General features: G+C 51.7%; 6 protein-coding genes across 6 annotated transcripts; 2 read left to right on the forward strand and 4 right to left on the reverse strand.

Annotated features, from left to right (window-relative positions):
- Nucleotides 1-949: 949 nt before the first annotated feature.
- Nucleotides 950-2,599, reverse strand: ALTATR162_LOCUS3258 (uncharacterized protein; the record flags this gene model as incomplete). The annotated part of the gene is made up of 1 exon (XM_043310864.1): nucleotides 950-2,599. One exon carries the CDS (start codon nucleotides 2,597-2,599, stop codon nucleotides 950-952), a length of 1,650 nt encoding a protein of 549 aa, XP_043166799.1.
- A 1,921-nt stretch (nucleotides 2,600-4,520) lies between these two features.
- ALTATR162_LOCUS3259 (uncharacterized protein) lies at nucleotides 4,521-5,732 on the forward strand (the record flags this gene model as incomplete). The annotated part of the gene is made up of 3 exons (XM_043310865.1): nucleotides 4,521-4,681; nucleotides 4,736-5,110; nucleotides 5,159-5,732. 3 exons carry the CDS (start codon nucleotides 4,521-4,523, stop codon nucleotides 5,730-5,732), a joined length of 1,110 nt encoding a protein of 369 aa, XP_043166800.1.
- A 212-nt stretch (nucleotides 5,733-5,944) lies between these two features.
- Nucleotides 5,945-6,259, reverse strand: ALTATR162_LOCUS3260 (uncharacterized protein; the record flags this gene model as incomplete). The annotated part of the gene is made up of 1 exon (XM_043310866.1): nucleotides 5,945-6,259. One exon carries the CDS (start codon nucleotides 6,257-6,259, stop codon nucleotides 5,945-5,947), a length of 315 nt encoding a protein of 104 aa, XP_043166801.1.
- Nucleotides 6,260-6,482: 223 nt separating this feature from the next.
- On the reverse strand, nucleotides 6,483-9,844 carry ALTATR162_LOCUS3261 (uncharacterized protein; the record flags this gene model as incomplete). The annotated part of the gene is made up of 3 exons (XM_043310867.1): nucleotides 6,483-6,726; nucleotides 6,782-9,321; nucleotides 9,383-9,844. The coding sequence occupies 3 exons, from the start codon at nucleotides 9,842-9,844 to the stop codon at nucleotides 6,483-6,485; spliced, it is 3,246 nt and encodes a 1,081-aa protein (XP_043166802.1).
- An 833-nt stretch (nucleotides 9,845-10,677) lies between these two features.
- Nucleotides 10,678-16,312, reverse strand: ALTATR162_LOCUS3262 (uncharacterized protein; the record flags this gene model as incomplete). The annotated part of the gene is made up of 3 exons (XM_043310868.1): nucleotides 10,678-10,759; nucleotides 10,809-15,980; nucleotides 16,032-16,312. The coding sequence occupies 3 exons, from the start codon at nucleotides 16,310-16,312 to the stop codon at nucleotides 10,678-10,680; spliced, it is 5,535 nt and encodes a 1,844-aa protein (XP_043166803.1).
- A 1,801-nt stretch (nucleotides 16,313-18,113) lies between these two features.
- On the forward strand, nucleotides 18,114-23,525 carry ALTATR162_LOCUS3263 (uncharacterized protein; the record flags this gene model as incomplete). The annotated part of the gene is made up of 3 exons (XM_043310869.1): nucleotides 18,114-18,412; nucleotides 18,462-22,100; nucleotides 22,148-23,525. 3 exons carry the CDS (start codon nucleotides 18,114-18,116, stop codon nucleotides 23,523-23,525), a joined length of 5,316 nt encoding a protein of 1,771 aa, XP_043166804.1.
- Between the last annotated feature and the right edge of the window lie 138 nt (nucleotides 23,526-23,663).

The following is a 23,663-nucleotide window of genomic DNA, read 5'->3' on the forward strand; positions in this document are numbered from 1 at the left end:
TTTTGCTTTCTTCTTTTTTTTTGCATGAGGTGGGGACGGTGAGACATGGACCTCCGATGCAGTCAGGATAGACGCGCCGGATGATGAACATCGTCTTTATTTAATGCGTCCGCGCTCGATGATCGCCGGGTGTGGCTTGCCTCTCACTGGTTGTCTGGCAGGCGTTGGAGACGCCGTTGTGTCAGCAATGCCATCCATCAGGACTCTGCTTTCTAGATTATGGATACTACTGTCCGCAGCGCATTGAACGTTGCCACGGACATCAAGAACGAGATTTACGACGCAATATAGAGGAGAAGAAAGGTGTAGAATCCGCCGCCGGTTCAAAAGAGGAAGCGACGCCTTGTCTACCGCTAGATGGCGAAGATGCTATACGTCCGGCCTTATTGAGTGGGAAACAAACCACAAAACCGCAACCTGAATGCCGACAAGACAAACTGGTATACCGGGCATACTACGTTCATATAGAATACTACAAGTAAGTCGTTGCCCATCAAGGATTATCACCAGCAGACGAAAGCTATACCGAACTCATCCCCCTCATCTACTCAACACCAGTCGTCCGGCTCAACAGGCCTAGTAACTTCCTTGCCTCCTCCCCCTCCATCCCCAACATCGCCATGTCAGCATCCAGGACCTCACTTTGGAATGCCAGCGGATGATTTAGGCTACATAAATTGGGATATATTGGATTACTCACATTCCTTGTACAAGCATCAAAGGGCCTGCTCGCAGTTACCCAAGCCCCGTCGTTCGGATGCAAGTTGCTACCGAACCTCGTATGAAATGGGATATCCAGTTAGCGGACGCAAATCCAAACATGATAGTAGCGTAGGATGGACGACTAGACAGGTCGTGGCAGACATGAATAGTCTCAATAAACGCAAAGAGGAACACTCGCATCAGTTCGCATGGAGGAGACGGATATATGGTATTGACCTATTCACAACTACCCGCTTCTTTTGTACCCACTCCTACTCCTCAATGTCTCACCATACTTCGCCAACACAAACGGTATACACGCACCGAGAATGCTCAAACACCCCAACAACGTACAAGCCCACTGCGGACCCAGTCTCCGAAACATCTGGACTGCAAAGAGGGGGAAAGTTCCACCCAGTACATATCGCAGTATGGCGTTCGAGGCCATAGCACTGGCGCTGTATAGTGGCCCGTATGTGTCGGTAATGTACATCATGCATGCCATGAAAATAAGCATGTTGCCCATTCCAAAGAAGGCTTCAGCAATCGTCGGCACGATCCAATGTACGCGGTAGGCTGCGGACCAGCCAAAGAGGAACAGGCCGATAGTGAGAATAGGACCGCCAGCGAATGCAAGTGGCAGTCGCTTCTCAGGTGCCAGGCGTGATATCGCAAAAGCCGGAGCCGGCATCTTCTCTACGATCGCTTTCCGCACACGAGGCAGGTAGTAAAGCTTGCTGAACGACACAATACAAATGGTAGCGATGATGACGCCGACACCCAAACCCAGAAAGGTGAGACCTGTAGAAACGCTGTCGAAGCCATACTCTGTTTCGAAGACGTATGGAAAAGCAGCGAAGAAGGCGTACAGCAAGCCAAAATTAAACGCGCTGTACGTGTTAAAGGTTGCGACGATCGGCTCGGTGAGAAGCATGTGTATTGGCCGAGTGAGGGTTTTGGAGGCGTATGTACTGACGACCTTCGGTAATGACATGCCTTCGGTTGGCGATCGCGGTAGCGGAAGATTGCGTTTCTTTGCGCGCTGACGTAGGAGGAATGGTTTATACGACTCGCGGAAGAATGGCGCTGGCGCAATGACAAGAACGATGGTGAAGAAGAGTATCAACCACGACGTCCAGCGCCAGCCACGTGTCTGGGTCACTACAGCACCTAGGATCGGTCCTAAAGCTGGGCCAAAGAACGGTGTTGCGACATACAGTGACATGGGACCAGATCGCTTCTCCGGCGGCCAAATGTCGCTCAGCGTACCTGCTCCCATACTCAGACTGGGGGCAGCGAAGAATCCAGCCCAGAACCGCAATACCACCAGACCCGCCATGCTTTGCGCGAAACCAGTACCCAAGATGAAGAGCGCAAAAATGGGCAAGCTGATGAAGATGAGAGGCCGTCGCCCAAAAGTCTCGCTTAGAGGTGCTGCAAACGGTCCACCGAAAGCTAGTCCCAAGGCATATATGGAGTACGCAAAGGTCGCGATGAGTTGAATGGAGCCTAATTCTGACGCTGCTTGTTCGATAGCAGGTGTGAAGATAGATGATGCGAATGTCCCCACGAATGCAATACCTGAGATCGTGTATGTCTGATACCACTTCCACACCACGCTCCAGTTGTGAGGGTTGAGAGGATCGTCGGGGCCGTCCCAGTCGAGAGCTGCAGGGCGATCTTGCGATGAAGCATCAGCAGCGATTGGTGTTGCGTCTTGATTTGGCTCCGGCTGAGGTCCTTTCTCTGGATCGGAATCTGGCCTGGAGTCTACCCCCGTTGACGACTGACGACTTCTCTCCGGAAGCTTTTCGACGTTAACGGGGCTTGGCGGTCTCGTTGATGCTGCTGTTGTATCCGACCAAGATACGGGTCGTGAAGTGTTCGGAACGGCCATGGTGTACGTCTCTCACTACACAGTGATGAAAGAAAGGATAGTTAACAGCAAGTCGACAGAGCCTTCGCGAAAAGAGAAAAGAGAAACGTGTTCGCGCCACGATGTTAGTATGGCCCACCATGGTAAAACTTCGATAAGAAGTCGTTCTGCACAGACGACATGATCGCAGCGTGCATGTTAGTTTGGTGTTGATCTGGCATGGTAATGCGATTCTGGGAACAAGATTGGTAGATTTTAGTAGTGCATCTGGACGATCCTGGCTCCGATCCTTCCAGGAATGGCATGTTGAGCTTGTTCAAGCTTGAGATGCGCCTGAATCTGTGGATCGGGTAAGCTAGATCGTGCCCGGCGCTACCTTGGTGAAGCGGGTCTGATGACGATGGACAATGCTTCTTTTCATATCTAATCTCAACAGTTCGTAGACGTCCATTGAAATCTTCAAGTTGATCAAAAGTCATTGATGCGCGTGAAGAGAGAATGTGTCTCTACGCTCGAGTCTGGAGTGTCTTTAGGGTTGCTGAAAAGTTATGCGACAAAACCACTAGTAGCGCAATTACTCGTCCATAGCAACGACTTGGCTGTTGTTGCGCGCCGATGCAATCCAAGCCATAGTTCAGATGGTATGTCGCGAATCAGCAACGTCTCTGGTAGCAGTCTGAGCTGCAAGCGCTCATACTCGAACAGTTGCGCATCTATGATAAGACGGATACGAATGCGCTCATTGCGACGGCATAGAACTACCAGTCGGCATAATGGAAACACGAGTAGCAGATGGTACAAACTCAGGAAAGAAACACAAATGGAGGCAGTTATCTTAGCCTCTGACAACATACATCACTGCCACGATCGTTCATCGTCGGCTCCACTTTTACTGCGCCCCTAATCGCAGGTCCGACCCGGCCAATGGCGTCCAACCACCACCCCACTGCCTGAGCTCTTCTACAGCGAAGCTCTTGTGAGCGAAGGTGAGCCTGCGCAGCATCGTCTGAGCCACTACATCGCCTCGATATGTCTTTCTCTGGTTGGGCGGTTCGCAACTCGCAAACGAACGCAGGCAGCGCGAGAATGGTGTGGTCAGGTATAACTGCGCTTTTTCACGTCGGAAATGAAGCCCATCATCACTCTGCGATAGCAACAATCATTCAATTCTAACCTAAATTCTTGCTCCTGATATCCACGCGACAATTCGCCATTACGAGGAGTTTCTATCAGCATGTCCTCAGTTCTATCGCTCGAGATTGCCCGCGCTCTCTTCCCAGCGTTCTTCAAGATTCAACCACCTTCATCATCGTCAAGGAGGTGTATACACTCAGTCTCCCATTCCGATGCGGCACCTCAGATTAGGATCGATCCTACAGAAGATATCAAGCTACTCCCTTTGTTGGCCGAGATGAACAAACCTGATACAAAGTGTTGGCGATCGTCATCTTCTTCTCCATCTGCGACAGCGATGCAAATCTCCGCAACGACTCCAAATTTCAGCTGCGAGTGTATCGAGCATGCTACGCCGCTACCGCATGTGGGTCTAGCATCTCTCCACCGACGACGAAAAGGATAAGAATCGGATCCTGAGTGAGCTGAAGGGGGGATATTGTTGATGACCAGTTGTGGCTTCTTCAGCCTATAGTCGAACGTGGATGAAATGTCTCGTAGCACATCATCGGCGTATCGAGGCTATACAAGAGTCGATAGGAACGCCATTCGTCGCCCGACAGAGTAACATGGGTAACGATCGTCGCATGTTGCACTGCGACAATTTAGATACAGGAAGAGTGAGGCACACAACGGTTGGCCGCATTGTACGTGCAGCCTAGCGGATGCGGCATGTCTTGGCACACATAGCCTCACTTACTGCCCCCATTTCTTCCAAACTTCAAGGCCACCCTTGATACCCTAATTCGACAAACCTAACAGTAAACCAATGGCAAAACGAAGTCTTCCAAACCAAAGCGATAGAAGTTTATGCAAGAGCAGAGAACGACCTTCATGGTTTGGCTCTTTCAGCTCCGCATCGAAGCTTGCATTGAAGTTTAGGCATATCGTAGTGGTGTCTCAGAGAAAGACAAGATCACTGAATATTAGGTCAGTAGTTGTACCGGCCATGTAAATAATTATCGGCGAACTAACATAATGTAGGCAATTGCAGCAGAAGCACCAACAAGACGCCACCCCATGCTCCAAGCTCCTCAACCTTCCACTCGAAATTCGTTTTATGATATACGACTACATTTTCACTGCACATGATACTACCTATTCTGACGTTCGTCTCACTTCCTCCCGGAATGCCCACGAGAGTACGTTACATAAAGCTAGACCACCATTCGAATATCGCATCACAGGTCATCTTTGCACAGGCGAAGAAACGTTGTTTGAATCTGGAAGAACCTGCTTGGGCCTAGCTATTCTGAGTGCCGATGATATCGCGAATCGTAAACGAAACGAAGATGTAAATACGCAATATCAAGAGTCCAAGCTTGGGGTTATGGCTTTGATGCTGACCTGCCGTGCGCTGTAAGTCTTAATTCTTATATGTAAAGAGAAGAATACTGACAATGAAAGATACCACGACGTTCTTGATATCTTCTACGCGCATCGGACCTGGCAGTTCAATGACCTTGACACTCTTGTCGTTGCTGCGGCGCATATCCCGACACGGCATTTCAACAACATCCGCTCTCTTTACCTTAACGCAAAACGCATCCCCCAGTATGCAGACTTTACAGGCTACATGTGGGACTTACCAAGCTCGTACCGAGAAAGGTTCACACACTTGGCTCCTCCTCCAAAGTCGCTAATATCGCGCATGTTGCGTGATATTGACACTGGAGACGTTCGCACATGGCAAGCAGTCTGCGATATTATAGCTGGTATGGAGTCGCTCAAGAGACTGCGAATCCACTTATGTAAGCCAGCTTTCATTGTGGTGTTAGCGTGTCTACGCCCTCGTGTACAATTTACAAGAGAGTCATTCATATTTGCCCCACTGGCTGAGATCGGGAAGAGGAGAGACCTGGAGGTATTCGAAGTCCAGGTTGATTGGCCAGTCGGTGATGATGATGCGTGGGTTGAGGAAGCAGAAACGGGGTTTACTTTGATAAGACTTGCCGAAGGGTCACATCCGGGGTGGCAATAGTTCGTGTCGCATCCGACATTGTCTAAAGAAGCAAAGTCCAGCAAGAAAGATGCGACGCAAATCATTGCCGCTCTAGATAGTTATTGGCTATTGGGTGATGAGGGATTTCATAGAGACTCTTAGGTTGAGTGTGATCGAGAAAGCTAGAATCCATCAAGAGAAGGATGGCAAAATAACACTCATGCAACAGGAAACAGACCCAATCCACCTGCTTAGTTTGACATAGTCTTTCCAGAGTAGACAATGCAACTGACAGTATCGATAAGTGCCGCAGTAAGTAGATCACTGCTGACATCAAAGTCGACCCTCTTGAGCCCCTTGAACTTGTGTCCAACAGTATCCTTCAGCATCTGTACCCTCGTCTGCGTCAACTGGTCCACCGGCTTTCCGAGTAAAATCGCGGAAATAGCACCAGCGGTGATACCAAACTCCTGTTCGGCGACAAGCTTGGTATCAACATCGTCCGCGTATCTTTTGAAGCTAGTGTCACAGCTGAAGCGCAGCGATACTCTCTCTGAAACCGGCATGTTGTCTTTCTTTAGTCTCAAGGAGAATACCAAGTCGCGAAACTAGAGTAATGAATACGTTGCACTACAACGCCAAACAATGCCATTGCTTGCGCCTAGAAGAAGAAAGAACCCAGTAGAGCAAATAACCTACATGAATAAACGGGGAAAATCATACACTACTACTACTATATCACCCCCACCTTTGCACTGTTTTCCTAACATCTGCATCCCTACCACTTCTTTACTGCACATCAAGAAGCTGCTTCAACTGTACAATCAACTTCCACTCGTCCTGGCTGACATCACTCCTAAAGAACTCCTTGAGTGTATCGATACTCTTTCTGCTAATAGCCGAGTAGAGAATATCGTCTTCTTCCAGGTGGCGTCCGTACATGGGCTGGTTGCTGCCTTCGATCTTGACGGCGACGGAGGGCTGACCCCTCTTGCAGATTTGCATGGGTTTGTGGTCACGCTCAATGGAAGTACTGTCAGAAGAGTTAGTAAGCAAAAAACGAGAGTAAGGGCAAAGCGAAAACCTACACTCTTCCTAATTGAATGAGTTCCTTGGCACCAGTCGTAGCATTCTTCCTGACCGCGCAGATAGGCGTGGTCATCCTCAGAGCACCTTCGGTAACATCCACACCAATGATGATGGGATCCTTCTTGTTGAAGACGGCAACCGGCTTGAGTACGCAAGGGAAGACAGCTAACATCTTCGACTCCTCCTTCCGTTGCTCCTCAAGCTGCTTCATGTGCGCTGTGAACTTGTCAAACAAGTGGTAGATGATGTCGGCTTCGAAGATCTTGACACCAATTTCCTCTGCGTACGCTTTGGCTTCCTTGTCGACCTTGACGTCGAAACACAGCATGACAGCGTATTCTTTGGCCTTTTCTAACATGATACCGGCTCGAAGGACATCTTTTCTGAATACAGGGCCGATGGAAATGGTAGCCACGGGAATCTTCGAGACACGTAAGAACTCGAGGAGCGCTTCGAGCGAACCCAGGGTGGACGCTTGAACCGAGACACCACGACCAGTCTTGGAGACCTTGCTGAGCAAGTGCGCCAGATCGCCCATGACCTCGTCCATAAGATCCTCCTCGTCATCATTGGGACCGACAACAAGTAAGCGCGAACCGGCGATGGCTTGGTCGAGCCCATCGGCAGCGATCTTGATACCCATGGCGGCCTTGACCTCCTTGTTGTGCACGTATTGTGACTTGACACGTAGCTCCTTCATCTCAGCCGGTGTCAATAGCGCTCGGATATTGGTTACTATAGGTTCTGGATTACCGCATAATACTATCCGGTCACCTTCGTGAAGAACACCGTTGGACAAGATAACATCGATGGTAGTACCAAGACCTTCAATGACCTTGACTTCAAGCACAGTACACTCAACCTCAGAAAGGTACATGAGGTTGTTTGTAAGGCGCTCTTGCGTAAGCTTGACAATGAGCTTGATCATATCAGGGATACCTTCTCCGGTATGCGCTGACGTCGGGCATACGGAGACGTACTTGGCCATGTTCTTGTTTCTGTTGAAGATCTCTGAGTTGAAACCTTGCTCTTGCAGCTGAGTGCGAACAAAGGTCCATCGCTCCTCAAATTCAGACTGAACAGAGGCTTTTTGGAGGCTCAAACTGTCCTCGAAGCCGTTGTTGTCGATCTTCTTCCAGCCGAACAGACGATCGATCTTGTTGAGAGCGACGATGAATGGTGTCCGCCTATCTCTAAGCAGCTTCATAGACTCGATGGTCTGGGGTTCAAGACCGTGCATGATGTCGATAACGAGGATAGCAATGTTACAGAGCGAAGAACCGCGAGATCGTAGGTTGGTGAAAGACTCGTGACCGGGTGTGTCAATGACTAGGAGACCTGGGACATTGAAAACAAAGTCGTTGTCCTTGTTAACAACAGCAACCTTCTTCTGAAGTGCCTCCACAGGGAAGTAGGTGGCACCAATCTGTTGTGTGATACCTCCAGCTTCGCCTTCTTGCACGTTGGTCTGACGGATCTTGTCGAGCAGCTTCGTTTTACCAGTATCAACGTGGCCAAGAATACAGCAAATGGGAGATCGCAGGTTGTCCTTTGACCGCGCAGCAAGAGCCTCCTCGTGAGCCTGCTTTCGTCGGTCGGCGGCGGCAGCTTTACGAGCGGCTTCAGCTCGCTGTGTGGCTGTTCCTTCTTCGTCTTCCGATGAGTCATCTTCACTGTCGTCTTCAGAATCGGAATCTGAGCTGGCGTCCTTGGACTTGGCAGCCTTGTCTGCAGCAGCCTTCTCCGCGGCAGCCTTCTCTTCCTTGGACTTCTTCTCACTTGCCTTACGCTCTTCTTCCTCATCGGTGTCGACGTCCCAGCTGTCTTTGACACCCTCTAATTCGTCGGCTTGAGCCTCCCAGTCGTCGGCAGAGTCACCGTCCTCACCCTTCTTCGCCTCAGCGTCAAGACGGGCCTTCTCTGCGGCTTCAGCTGCAGCGGCAGCTTGTTCTTCGGCCAGCTTGAGCTCTTCCATCTTCTTGGCCGCCTCCTCAGCCTCTCGGGCCTCCTTTTCCTGTTGACTCTCGGCCTGCTTCTTCTTTTTCTTTTTGCGGTCATCGTACACTGGCTTCTTCTTCTTGTCGACTTCATCGGCAAGCCCAGCGACTTTCGTACCACCCTGCTCTAGCAGCTGCTGTAGACGGAGTTCGTTCTTTGCCTTGGCTTCCTTTTGAGCCTTTGTCATGTACTTGCCCTCCTTCTTTAGCTGCTCAATCTTTTCTTTCTCCTTCTGCTTTTTGAGTTGCTTGGCTTCCTCCTTGCGCTTTTTCTCTTCAGCCTCTTGTCGCTCCAGCTCCTCTAGCTTAGCTTTCTCTTCAGCCTCAGCACGCGCTATCTCTTCCTCTCTCTTCTTGCGCTCTTCCTGTTGTTTTTGGAGGGCAGCTAGCGCGGGGTTGAGCTTCTTCTTCTTGCCGCCAGCAGCAGGAGCAGTATCTGGGGCGGGTGTAGGGACTGAGGGTGCGACAGCGGCTTCTGGCTTGGTTTCGGTAGGCTTCGCAGGTTCAGCTTTGGCAGGACCAGTGGCCTTCTTCTTCGCAGCCTAACACTGGGTTAGTACAAACTCATGCGATTGATTAATACGATGGATAGTGTGAACTTACCAACTCCTTCTTTCGCTGCTTCTCCTTTTCCTTCTTTTCCTTCTCCTTCTCTGCCTTGGTCTTTACACGCGGGGCATCAGTGGACTTCTCCTCGACAGGCTCCTCTGCCTTGGCAGCAGCGCCACCCTTGCCCTTCTTCTTACCGTAGTTCCCAGCAAAGACATCATCGTCATCGTCGTCAAATGTTCCTTCTTGTGGTGCCTTGTTGTCGAAATCCCCGTTTGCATCATCAACGGGTGGGTCCTCGCCTTCGACTTCAAGGTTTGCGCCCTTCTTGTTCTTCTTCTTGCCGCGCTTTGCAAGAGCAGCCATCAGACCACCGCCTGCAACATCATCCTCGGCGGCAGCATCCTCAGACTTGGGTTCTGCTGCAGCGCTATCCTGAGGCGCGACAGACTCGCCGAGCTCGGCTTCCCAGTCGTCGTCCTGCGTCTTCTTGTTGCCCTTCTTCTTTGGCGGCATTGTGTATGTGGTGTATTGCTACGAATGTGGTATGTGAACTCGTATATACAGACACCGCTAGAGACGTATTTCGGTAGTGGCGGTGGGGTCGACAGTTTGCACTCGATGGGTCGCGCTTGGAGTCAACTGTAGAGATCGCAAGCAATTCAGCAGGCAGCCGCGCTTCACAGTGGAAGTGGCAGGAGATAAAACTGGAGCCGAAAGAGACAGGTCCCGAATCAACCAATAAAGGCCTGGACCGTGAGGGAGTGACAGAAAAACGCGAACGCACACTGGCTTCTGCGAAATTCTGTTGGAGTTATCGATTGTTCTGTGTGGCGGCGGCGGGCGGCGAACGGCTAGCTATGGAGGGGTAAGAGGCGCTCGGACCAATCGTGGCGCCCATGCCTCCGATGTCTATCTGCCTTTCACGCGCGACCCTTGCAAATGACAGGTCACATTGACGCAAAAGAGAAGGTTTGGAAGTAACGACGGGACAAACCTACAAAGCAGGTCATGGTGATATGTATCACTATGCATTTCTTCATAGCTACTCTCTCATCCTACAACTCAAATCTACGCCCATATTTTCCCTTCCATTGCAAAGCACACTACAGGTGACGACAAAATACAATGTGTGCTGCTCCGATAAATCCCAGTACATGTAACGCCGTGCCAAGATCTGTAACTCCGACCCAATGAGAGAATGCAACGACGATATTACAATAGTAGCGATGAAAGCCATGTGCTGAAGCATGGCGATGTGAGTGACTGATGACAGAACGGTATCTCTATGGCAACACGTAGAATCGTAAAGCATCGACGAAGCAAACACCAACTGCAGCCCTGAAGGCTTAGTATAGCTGGCCGCTGATGAGTAGTGACTCGACAGCAGAGCCAATGAACTGCTTCTTGAGGGTAAGATCGCATCCAAATCTGTAGTATTGTTAGAATTGGCCGTATTAATATATATCGATAAACATACCTCTGCTCTAGTTCGCTCTTGATCTGCTTCTTGGTGACGTTCATAAGATCAGACTTGGACAGAATGTCCTTGATCTCAATCAAGATGGCATCGTCACTTGGCAGGTTCGCCATCTCCATACTATCCATGCCGTAACCGCTCTGGGCGAGACTCATTCGTGAGTGGTTGTCGTAGCGTGGGAGGTTGAGATGAGACATGGAGCGAGATGGTGGCATGCCTCCATATTCAGAGCCAGCGACGGATGCGCTTCCGAACGGTTTCCTAGTAGCATAGGTATAGCCTGAAACCTCCGAGCGGTCGTCACGGATGGTGTGCTGCTCCCACATCTCTGCTTGGTACTCCTCCCACCTCTTCTTAGGAATGCTGGCAGGGTCGAACTTGCCTTCATCTGTGACAACAATCTTCTGACCCTTCTCACCAGTGACCACACGAGTGTTACCCCAGGAGAAGTCGTCCATGTACCAGAAAGAGTACAAAGGCAGACCGAAGGCAAAGACAGGCGTTGCGAAGATGTAGATGATCATCCAACCAATCATCTCCCACTTGCGTCGAATGATGAAGATGATGGCCTGCAGACCATAGATGGCACCAAGAAGAATGAAAGCTGTGATAGGGACGACATCAGGCGACCACACCAGCGTGTAAATGAGATAACCAATGTAAACAACGATGACGGGTTGTACGACCGTTGAAAGCAGATCCATGAAGACGATGAAGCGCATACTGAAACAACAGAAACCACAAAGCTGAGTAAGCGGGATCAGTTCGATCAGGTTGTGAACGGTAGAGTTAATCCAGCGACGACGTTGAGACATGAAGACGGACCAACTGTCAGGCGCCACAGTCCAGGCATGTGCTCGCATCGTGTACTTGGTCTTGTACTTGGGATGGAACTTGAGGAGTAGCGTAGTCAAGAAACGATCTTCTCCTAGATGCAACAGGTTCTTTGTGTGCAGAGTGTCGACTCGGATCTCTTGGTAGGCTTCAACGACTTCCTTGCTGACAAACAGTGGCTTACCCGACTCAGCAGCGCGGATGCGGTACATGGTGAAACAACCAGGAAGACAAGTGACCGAACCGAACAGACTCTCGAAAGCCTTAGTCAGGTTGTGAGAAATGAAGTATTCGTACACTTGCATCATCGTAACGAAGGAGGACTTGGCGTTGGTGAGGGCAGTTTCACCACAAATGGCAAGTAGGCGAGTGTCGTGAAGGAAGGCTGCAACGAATCGAGTGGCGGCATCGGGTGCGACTTCGGTATCAGCGTCAATTTGCAAAAGGAACTCGTAGAAGGTGGGATTGACTCCAATAATGTTCCGGATCTGATGATGCATCTCGAGCTCAAGCGGAGTCATGGGGAGGTTGTAGTGCACACGGTTCAAGAATCGCATGAGAATGATCTGCGAGTCACGCTTTCCGCGGTTACCAGGCTTAGAGACTTCCGAAGGCTTGCCGATCTTGACTACGACCAGGAAAGGCACGATGTGACCCTGTACCTCATACAGGCCCGAGTAGCATTTGCCCATATTGTGTTGACGTTGGCCTTCACCCAAGCTTTCGAAGCTGAGTGGCTCGGGGTCGGTGGCCTCAGGGACACCCAGGATGTCGAGAACGATGCGAGGAGTGGGCTTGTCGTTGCCTTGACCGATAATCATACCATCGCAGACGATGACAAGTAGTTTGCGCTTGTCATCATACTTCATCCTGGCGGCGGAATCGATCGCGCGACGGAGGGAGTCTTCGTCTTCAGTATAGGCAGGCACGGTACAGATGATAAACTTGTCGATGTTTTCCGGATCGGTCTTTCGGCTGAACTGGAGAGCCGCGAGGAACTTGAAACCGATAACACTGACCAGAAGAATGGAAATCGCGAGAAGGAAGTACTTGGCGAACAGGCATTTGGCCGAGTTTCTCGTGTCCAAGTCACCGACGTAGAAGAGATTGTTCATGCAGGTCTCCATGTTCGCTTTTGTTGTAGCGTCCAAGTTGAGATTCTGCCAGTACTTGGTGATGTCTTTACCAGCCTGAACTCGGAAGATGTCCACAACGTCTCGGTGCATGAAATCGGTATCGATGTTCCCAGTGTCATCTGGCGCTTCGCCAATGGGAAACTTCAGCTCACGGCCACCAGGAATGTAATCCGTGAAGTCATATACACGGCCATTCATGTAGGCAATGGAGTTGCCCTTGTTCCCAAGCGTCTTCAGGTACTCGGGGCTGTATCCAACTCGACCTTTCATGTAGTTGGCCTTGAGAAACATCTGCTGCTCAAACCACCAATCGCCACGACTGTCATTGGTAAAAGACCGGAAGTCATGGTATTGCGCATTGAGATCAGTAGCACTGATGAGGTTGTTTACGGCTGAGTCGGTGTAGTTGGAGTTCTTGTAGTTCAGTTGGACGGCGGGGTTGACTCCTGTTCCGTCCTTGCCCAAGCACAAGGAAGAGACTTGTACAGGGAACAGATTGGTAGCATCCTTTCCTGCATACTTCTCCAGGTTCTTCTGTGGAACGATGCTGGGGTAATGGTGTGGAATGAAGTCTCCTAGGTTATAGACGATACCGCGGATGGCAACGTAAGCTTCATTTCCATCCTTGCCGTCGAAGGATGTCAGTTCAGCGGAAGAGTAGACGTGTTGTTTCGGGCAGATGACAGCGGGAAAGCCAATCATGAGGAAGATGACAAACGCACAACTCCACCAGATGATCATGTTAATGGCCAACTTCTCTCGCCATGCCATCCGTACATCTTTGCGCTTGATGCGGCCGATGTACCGAATAGCAAAATCAGGAATGAGCCATGTCAAGACGTAGACGATGAACACCCATCTCTTTCGACTGCCGGAGGTAGGAATGGTTTCGACTTCTTGTAGTTTTGCATCAGCCGCTTTCTCGTCGTCAATGGCCTTGGGCTGTTCCAAGCCATGGAACATGTCGCCATTGGTGATGCCAGACGGCGCTTCTGATCGAGCGTCAATGTCTCTTTGACCAAAGTAGTTGCCGCTCTTGTCGTCGTAGTATGCACCAGGCGATGGTGAGAGAAGACCAGTTCGAACGTCGCCAAACGATCGGCCAGCATCGGGGGTAAGCAGGTTGTCGTTGGAATCAGTAGGTCCACGGGCGTAAGGAGCGAGGTTCGAAACGTTGGCGATCTCGAGCCAGCACTTCTCACTCAGGAAGACACCAGTGGCACCAACACGAACCTCGTTTTCACGCCACGGCTTCTGATCAAGGACCATCTCAGCCTTTTCCTTGTCGCTTCCAACAATGGCAAGGTCGGTTTGAGCAAGCCCAAGGAACTCGGCGAAAGGCATGAAGATGCTATAATCAGCGACCCGGAGACGTTGACTGATCTCCGCGATACCAAGAGCCTGAACCTGTTGACGAACGCACTTGCTGTCAAACTGGTTTGCGATCCTTCGGTCATTGGGCTTCAAGCAAAAGATAAAGTAAGCGTTAGCTTTCCGCATTGTCGATTCAATAGTCCTCAGGGAACTGATGAATTGACCTGCAGCACCAGTCTGCTTCTGGGGCTCACCAGGCTTCTTGGTGCCAGAGATATTGCTTTCGGCATCGCTGATGGCCTCTTCATCAAATACGTTTAGTTGACGTCCAAATCGCCCGGTCTTGTCGGCCTTCCGCTTCGCCAGACTAGGTTGGCGTGTGGGCTTAGAGCTAACGGTGGCCTGGACAATGGCGGACTTCTCCTTGGGATGTGACATCTTCTGGAGAGCTTCTTGACCGAAGAGTTGTTGGACAAACGGGGCCTGAGCAGACTTGAGCAGGTGCATCATGTCGCCAGAGATGAGCTCCGCGTTCTCTTCCAACAAGCCCTCAACGCTGTAATCGATGTCACCTGTGAAGTGGCGAATGGTAAAGGTTGGTGAAGTGTTGGGTGTTGGGAAGTTGCTACCGGGTTGCACGACGGTAAGACTTCCGGGAACAATGGCCTGGTGCTTGCCATCGAAACGCTTACGAATAGCCTCGAGGAATTGCATGTCAGTCTTGCCACGACGCATCTGATCATCTAAGATGCTCAGAAGGCCGTTACCGGGCTTCATGAGACCCGTCTTCACGGCGGTATTATCGTAGAAAGCCATAGGTGGCAGAGAAATCTCCTCGGCTTCCAGCTCTTGGATTTGCCGTTGGAAGAAGCTCTCTTGGCAGAAAGAGATCAGAGACTCGTTCGCAGTGTTGTTGAGCAGTTGATCCAGTGATGATCCGGTGGCCGCGAAGTTGGCGAATCCAGGGAAGTCGACCATTGAGACGGTATTGGAGATTTGCTCGGATGGCACTGAGATCCTGGAGTTCATCTGTTCCATGACCCATGTGACGAGAAGCGAGTACAGAGAACGAGCGAGCTCGTCTGCATTGGCTCGCGCGCCCTTGGGGTCCAGCATGACGGTGACGCGCTCGCGGTATAGCGTCTTGGACTTGTATCGCAAGCTTTGCTCCAAATCGGACATGGCGACACCCAAAAACTGAGCGATGGGTACCAAAGACTCCTTGTTCTTAACAACAGTGATGGACTCGCCACCCTCGTGGGAGTAGCCACCGCTCTCGTCAGGGGCAGGAGTAGTGTTTTGGCCCATCTCGAATTCGAGCTGACCGATGTGCATGATAGTAGCCATAATCTCGCAAATGCCTGCAATGCTCTCCTTGCCGAACTCAAGCCTGCGTAGAGCAGCTTTGAAATCGGCAAAGCCCTTGGCGTCATCGATGCCCACCTTGAGCTGTGTCGGGTGTCCGAGATAGCGCCACCTCTTGTTGGAACCGAGCGAGGTGCGGTTGCCTCCATTGCCGTCCCCGCCTACTGCGTCGAGGAAAAGATGCTTCTTCTCATTGAGACTGGTACCAGCGAGGAGGTAGTAGAGAACATGGTATGTGCGCTCACCCGTGGGCACTGAAGCGATGCGGCTGCGCTCGAGACGATGGGCGAGGAACTGAGCACCAAGAAGAGTGGCGTTGTTTGCGGTGGTGGTATTATACTGAAGCTCTAATAAGAGACCGGATTTAGAGGCTTGCGGCGTAGTCAGGGACTTGGTAGTGGTGAAGGCATCAAAGACGAAGTTGGCATGTTCGATCTTCTTGGAGAGGGGTGTCGAGGAGTAGGACATGAAGGACCTCAGCATATGTCCGCGGATAGTCGTCTTTCCAGAGCCAGATTCGCCACTGCCGCATGTTAGAGGGGTGGATTTGGAAGTCAGTTTTGGAGATACTCACAGAAAGACGATGGCTTGGTCCTCAGAGCGATGTCCAAGACGCGTGTAGGCTCGGTGGGAGAGGTCCTCAGCGGCCTGATGGGCGCTTCCCTCCTTGCCACCATCTACACCTAGACTGGCATCTGTGCATGTGTTGATAGCGACAATTCCCTGCGATGAGAGGGATGCGATGGGAAGATGTGCGTGGTAGCGGCTGGCAAGGGCGGATGTCAAGCCCGTGTCGTTCTGCTGATGCTGGGGCAGCGATGGCAGCGAGGGGTTCTGCAGCGGATTGGAAGCCATGATGGGCAGCCGCGTCCCCGTGGGAGCGAGTGAAGGGACTGGGGAGTCAGGCAGGAGCGATGGACTGTCGAATGGCAACTGCTCGTCGAATTGTTGTCTCCTGTTGGTGTTGCGTTCGGAGGGTTACTCAGAATGCAGACGGAACAAGAAAAACACGCCACGGAAATAATTACAATCAGCGAGTGTGGTAACGGGTGTACAAACGAAGGTAAAGGATGTTCAAAGCCGTTGACTTGCAGTGCAAAGGGGCCGGTTCAGTATGCTGGCTACTCTGGACGGAGCGCTGGAGAGCATGGGGCTACGATGCTTCTAGCTCAGCTTCGCCCGCCGCCGCACCAGCCGCTTTTTGGCGTGTGTTGACCAGGAGACCCAGCGATCACGAAAAGGGGGCGCAAAAATAGAATAGAATACGCTGAATAGCCCTATTGCCTCGCATCCTCATTGCGGCTCCACTCGTCTGCTTACTGATGAGATGGCAACTTTCTTTGGGGACTCCCTTCCTCGTCGCACTGCTCACGAGGCAGTGGACAACACGAAGCAACGAGACACGGCGTGGACCAGAGAATCAAGTCTGGCCGACGTGCTTTTCCATGTTACACCCCCTTCCCCAGGCGTGGATTTGGGCCCCAGAGGCGCATTGCAGAGAACCACTACCAGCCATGCATGCTAGCGGTCGCGCGCGCCCCGGGAACGATCATCGCTGCACGCTTCAATGCACTAGCTGTTCAACCCGTATCGATTGCGCGGCGACCGAGAAAACTAACGCCGCGGACAATTCTCCATGATGTTTACGTATCTGGCCCAGCCATCAGCTGTCAGCCAACGTTTGTTTTGCTCGCGTGAGAGCGTTGGGCCAGCGCTGGGCTAGACGGCGACGAGGCCCACTGTCCTAGAGCCCGGAAGGCTGTGCTGTGTACATGACTTCACGATAGACCCTTGAGTAGCGCCCGCACCGGGGACACAAGGATTGATTCTGTCGGTCCCAACGAGGGGTTAGTGCTTTGACGTCAGGTCGAGTTTTGAAATTGTTCCGGCGTGATTCGGTCAGGTTGAAACCGTCGAGCCAAAGACAAATAAGAGCTAGATAAAAGGGAGTGAGAGTGGATATGGGATGCGCCTAGGCTATGTTACAAGCTTCAGACATCGGAAACCATCTCCACAGACCCAGATGGTGTGCCGTCTGTCTTATCGATTACAGGCTGGTCATTGAGTGAGAGGAATTCTCCGACAATTGCTTGTTCGTAGGCTTCGATAGTGGGAGGAATTATTATTGCCATCAATAAACAAACTAAAAATAGGGGTTGCCATTACATCCAGCGTCACCCGCTCGTATCACAGGCCCATCGGGTGGGTGCCGCAGCTGGTAGTGGCCACGAAAACCAAGACTCGCCATCCATGTCTGGCTGGTGTTGATGCGTTGAGCTGCCTCGCTCCGGTATTAGTCAGGCTGCTAACCCCCCCTAACCATACCGCACCATCCCCCATGAAGCTGGGCGGGAATGCATCTTGCCCTGAGCCAACAAACATCACCGCTGCTCTGTCTGCGTTCCACGAGCCTCTCTTGTTACCTGCTCTTTTGTTCTTCTTCATACAATCGTTTAATCCGTCCACTCGCTAGTCCCTTTCGCACCTTTGCTGTGAAAGGCGTAATTACATCTAGAGGCTACCCGTATCACTCTTGCCCAGACATCGACCATCTGGGACGACAGCTGCAGTTGACGCGCGGTAACACCTCATCAACCTTCGCTATAGTATTGCTACTCGCATCTACGGAAGGGGCGACCCGCCTCAGCCCGCAACCATGAGTTTTGTCAACAACTCCCGCATGTCCGTCTACTCGACGGCATCTGCCTCGGCATCGCGACCGGGGAATTCGCCTTCGCAGATATCCACCACCACCCTGCTCAACACTCTCAACTCGGCATACAAGAACGGACGCTCATACAATCTCGAGGCCAGCACCAGTCTGGTTGTCAACACTTGGGTCAATGCAAAGAGCATCATTGACGATCGCATTGGTGGCACAGTCGACCTCGAGCTGGGGCGAAAGGCTTGGGAGCATGCTCGCCGGAGAGCTGAGGATGGCTGTATAGTCCTGGCGTATGTATTCAACACCCTTATACCCATCATCACCAACTGACTGGTCCAGTTCGCTGCACGACTCGAGCCCCTCGCTCTTCTCTCCCTTCGTTTCCAGCCTGCCTCTGTCACTTCCAGGCAACTTCTACACCGCGCTCGAGGCCCTCAAAGCCTTCACACACTGCGTCACCCCGCTGAACCCCTCCACTCCCCGTTACTCAGCATTGGCCGCCGTCTTCACCATCAACCTCGCTGGCGCTGTCGTCGGAGCCGAGATCAAGCTATCCACATCCGGCTTGGACGTTCAACAAGGCCTGCTCCAAGTTCCTGGACAGAGTGGCTTCCGTGCCTTCGATGTCTTCTACTACCTGAACTCCAGCTCGGCATCCAGGCAAGAGAGGGAATACCTGGATATCCAATCCTTGGACAAATATGCCCTCCTCCGACGATCCGGAACATACGATCCTCCAAGCTACCTCCCCGACGCCGATGATGCCGCCGCAGCTGAAGACTTCCGCTCAAACCTAAAGGCAATTGGCATCAAGGGGCAAAAGCTGACCAGTCTCATTAGCTGTCTCACAGGGCTAATGAAGCTCGGCAACACCCTCGACTATTTCATGGATGAAGAATCGCTCGCTTCCGTATGCGAGGATGTCGAGACGCTTATGGATCTACCCGACGGTACCCTTCGCCACAAGCTGGGCTCCAACGAGCGCGAGATCGCTATCGGCGGCATCTATGAAGCCATCGTCGACTACGTTATTGCCCACGCCAACGCCTCGATCAAGGAAGATATCCGCCGTGCCAAGTCCGGATTCGCCATGGACGACAGTGACGGCAGCGGCATGATGACACCTGACGAGTCTGAAGATGGAGACATTGTCAACATCACTGTTGTCGAGATCCCCAGTCGTTCTCTTGCCAAAGCGATTGCGCTACGCACCGTCTTCGACGACAGCGAAGGCATCAACGCCGAGATGCGAGACGATGGTGTACAAGTACCACCTGTTGGTAACTCCGTTCTTGAGGGTATGCGCGAGGCCATACAAAGCTGCACGGTAGAGCTTGGCCTCAATGGGCCCGCCCTCCGCGAAAAAGAAGCTGATTTGGAGAAGCGGGAGGCTGTATTGGATAAGCTTGCCCTGGAGATTGCGGATGAGGACAACTTTTTAAAGAAGACGCTCTACCCGGTACCCAACAGTGGCGTGGTCCTAGGCAAGCACGGCCGTTTCGACCTGGCCATGACAGTTGCTAGTAGCAGAGTTTGGTTCCAGCTGGCAATCCATCCCTCAGATTCCATCCCCACCTCGCTGAACCAAGACCTCAACTCTACTTGGCAGGCCGGCGTGGTATCCCGACAACTTCGCGAGTGGCGACTGCCCGAGTGGGCGAACCGTCGCAACCGCAACCTCGACTTCACCGCCGATTTCGATCACCACGAATTCTACGACCGATACGCTCCGCTAGGCTGCATGGACGGCCAAGAGGGTATCCAGAACTGGATTTTGCAACGCGGCTGGAGTAACGGTGAAGTCATGGTAGGCAAGGAGCGCGTCTGGGTTAGGGAAGGCACATGGTGGGAGGCGGAATCGCAGCTCGACCTGAAGACGCAAGAAATGGGTGGTTCTCCCAACATGCTTGGAGGCATGATTGGAGCTGCCGGCATGGAAAATGGATACCCCACTCAGCTCCCACCTACAGCAAGTGCATTCTTTCCACCTCTTCCGGACATGTCTGCGACTCCGCAGAACCCCTTTCAAAGTTCTACAAGTCTGGCCGTGCCCGGTGCAGCAGATGCCAAATCAATTGCACCAACTACACGCACTCTTCCCACGACGGCTCCTGGTGATTACGGTCTGGGAATGAAGGGTGACGAGAACAAAGGTGTCACTTACTACGACATGGAGTCAGGTGGTAATGCCGTCGTCACTGAAACCCCTCTGACCGGTTCTCGAAAGATCTGGGTCGCCTTCGTCTGGGCCCTTACCTTCTGGGTCCCTTCACCGTTTCTCAACTGGTTTGGTCGTATGAAGCGACCTGATGTGCGCATGGCATGGCGTGAGAAGCTCGTCTTGTTCATGCTCATCATGTTGCTAAACGCCACCATCGTTTTCTATATTGTCGCTTTCGGTAAACTCTTGTGCCCAAACAAGGACAAGGTCTGGAACACGAAGGAAGTATCGGCGCATCAAGGCGAGGATGACTATTTCGTCAGTCATCGCGGTGTTGTTTATGACCTGACTTCTTTCTGGAAAAAGCAGCACAGCGACTCCAACACCGAGGCTACTCGGGATCGAATGATGGAAATGGCAGGCGCCAACATGGACCCATACGTCGTTCCTCCGCTATGGATTGCTTGCCCCAACCTGATCCCGGAAACCGATCAAAACAAGGTCCTACAATTGACTTTCAACGAATCAACGGCTGAGAGCCTCAATGCAATCGCTGTTCACAAGTCTGGTTCGATGACAAATATGCCAGACAGCAACGCTTTGAAGAGCGAGACATGGTACCCCGACGTCTTTCTCCCTGCTATGAAGGAATTCAGGAAAGGAGATCTCGTCTGGGAAGAGAGCAAGATCAAGGATGAAGGTGAAGATCTGAATCACATGTGGTTCAGGCTCGACGAGAGGGTCTACGACTTGACTGACTACTTCGCTACAATCGACTATATGCAAAACCAGCCTCAGTACAACTTCCTCGACGCCAAGCTAATTGATATGGTAAAGAGCAACGCTGGCCAGAATCTGAAGGAGGACTGGAATAACAACCTCAACAAGACTACGCAACAGAACAATCTGCAATGTCTGGAAAACTTGTTCTACGTTGGCAGAACTGACTTCCGCAAGACGGTCAAATGCCAGGTCAATGACTACATTCTACTCGCCTTCGCCATCATTATCTGCACGGTCGTTGTCATCAAGTTTTTGGCTGCCCTTCAATTGGGTTCACGGAAACGTCCCGCGAACCAGGACAAGTTCGTTATCTGCCAAGTGCCGGCTTATACCGAAGGCGAGGATTCGCTCCGAAAAAGTTTGGACTCCCTGACCGCCCTCTCTTATGACAACAAACGAAAGCTCATCTGCGTCATTTGCGACGGAATGATCGTTGGTGGCGGTAACGATCGCCCTACACCCAAGATTGTACTGGACATCCTTGGCGTTGACCCCAAGGTCGACCCTCCTGCGCTTCCATTCTGGTCGGTGGGTGAAGGCAGCCAGCAGCTCAACTACGGAAAGGTTTATTCGGGTCTATACGAGTTCGAAGGCAATGTGGTACCATACATCGTCGTTGTCAAGATGGGCAAGGAGTCGGAACAGCATAAGTCTAAGCCAGGTAACCGAGGAAAGCGCGACTCCCAAATCTTACTCATGAGTTTTCTTAACCGCGTCCACCACCGTTCCGCTATGAACCCCTTGGAGCTGGAAATGTTTCACCAAATCAATAATATCATTGGTGTTGACCCAGAGCTATACGAGTATCTGCTCATGATCGACGCCGATACTATGGTCAAGCCCGATGCTCTCAATCGTCTTGTAGCAGCTTGCGCCCACGACTCAAAGATTGCCGGTATATGTGGAGAGACGAGCTTGGAGAACGAAGACAGGTCATGGTGGACTATGATCCAAGTTTATGAGTACTACATCTCGCATCATCTGTCCAAGGCCTTTGAGAGTTTGTTTGGTAGCGTCACCTGTTTGCCTGGATGGTAAGTACTTCACACCGCCTCAGTTAGATAGTGCTAACTCGCTCCAGTTTCACCATGTACCGTCTACGTACAGCCGACAAAGGCAAGCCTCTCATCATCTCGGACAAAATCATCAAGGACTACGCCGACTGTGTTGTGGACACGCTGCACAAGAAGAATCTTCTCTCGCTTGGTGAGGATCGTTATCTGACCACTCTGATGACGAAGTACTTCCCTGCTATGTCTTACAAGTTCATCCCTGATGCGTACGCTCTTACGGCTGCTCCTGACACCTGGAGCATTCTGCTCTCCCAGAGACGTCGATGGATTAACTCGACTATCCACAACTTGGCCGAACTTGTCTTCCTTAAGGACCTTTGCGGTTTCTGCTGTTTCTCTATGCGATTCGTCGTCTTCATCGACCTCTTCGGTACCCTTATCCTTCCATCTATCTGCGCGTACCTGGTGTATCTCGTCTACACTGTCTCCACCGGCACGGGCCAATTCCCCATGCTCTCCATCGTCATGTTGGCAGCTGTCTACGGTCTCCAGGCGCTCATCTTCATCATCAAGCGACAATGGCAACATGTTGGATGGATGATCATCTACATCCTAGCCTTCCCCATTTACTCTCTCGCCCTTCCTATGTACTCTTTCTGGAAGCAAGATGACTTCTCGTGGGGTAACACCCGTGTCGTCATTGGCGAGCAAGGAACTAAGCAGGTTCTCACTACGGATGACGAAGGTTTCGATCCCAAGGCCATTCCTATGATGCGATGGGACGAGTACGCCGAGCGCAATGAACTCCCCGGACGTCGCGGTCTTCCTGGTATGAGTACCGAGAAGGGTGGATTCAGCGCATACGAAGACGAAGCGTATGAGATGAACGACATGCAATCTGTCTACTCCTCGGTCAAACCTGCCTCTACCATCATGTCCAATATGCAGCACATTTCGCACATGCCTCCGCAGTCGCCTGGTCCGTACCAAGGCATGCAGACGCGTCAATCGACCTACTCGAACTTGTCCCGCTACCAAGACAACCCGCACCAGAACCGCGTCATGTCTATGAGCAACATGAGCGACATGTACAATGGCAACAACGCCTCGCCATACGGCCAACGACAAAGCATGGGCGGCTTCCAGAGCTCAGACAACCTGATGACTTCGTCTACACCACCTGTTCGTGGACGCAGTCCCCTTAGCTATGGCGCGAGCATGTCACGGCCTGGTAGCACAACCAACTTCCAGAGCATGATGAACGGACCAACTGACGGCCAAATCATCGAGACTGTCCAGGCGTGTCTCAAAGACGCCGACCTTGACAAGGTCACTCGTAAGCAGATCATTGCGCTTGCGGAGCAGAGGCTACAGATGCAGCTCAGTGGCGAGAGGAAAATTTTCCTTACTCAAGCCATTGACCATGAGCTTGCCAACATGGGATAAGTAGAAATTTGAGAATTGATTGCATTTAGCGGTGTTGTTTGGACATGTTTGCACGGCAGTAACGCCATTTAGTCTTTCCTTTGGAAAATCATGTATCGTTTACATCTGGCGCAAGTCTATATGGGAAAACTTGGGGTG

Source organism: Alternaria atra (genome assembly GCF_907166805.1).
Source record: "Alternaria atra isolate CS162 genome assembly, contig: 22, whole genome shotgun sequence".
NCBI classification, from domain to species: Eukaryota; Fungi; Ascomycota; class Dothideomycetes; order Pleosporales; family Pleosporaceae; genus Alternaria; species Alternaria atra.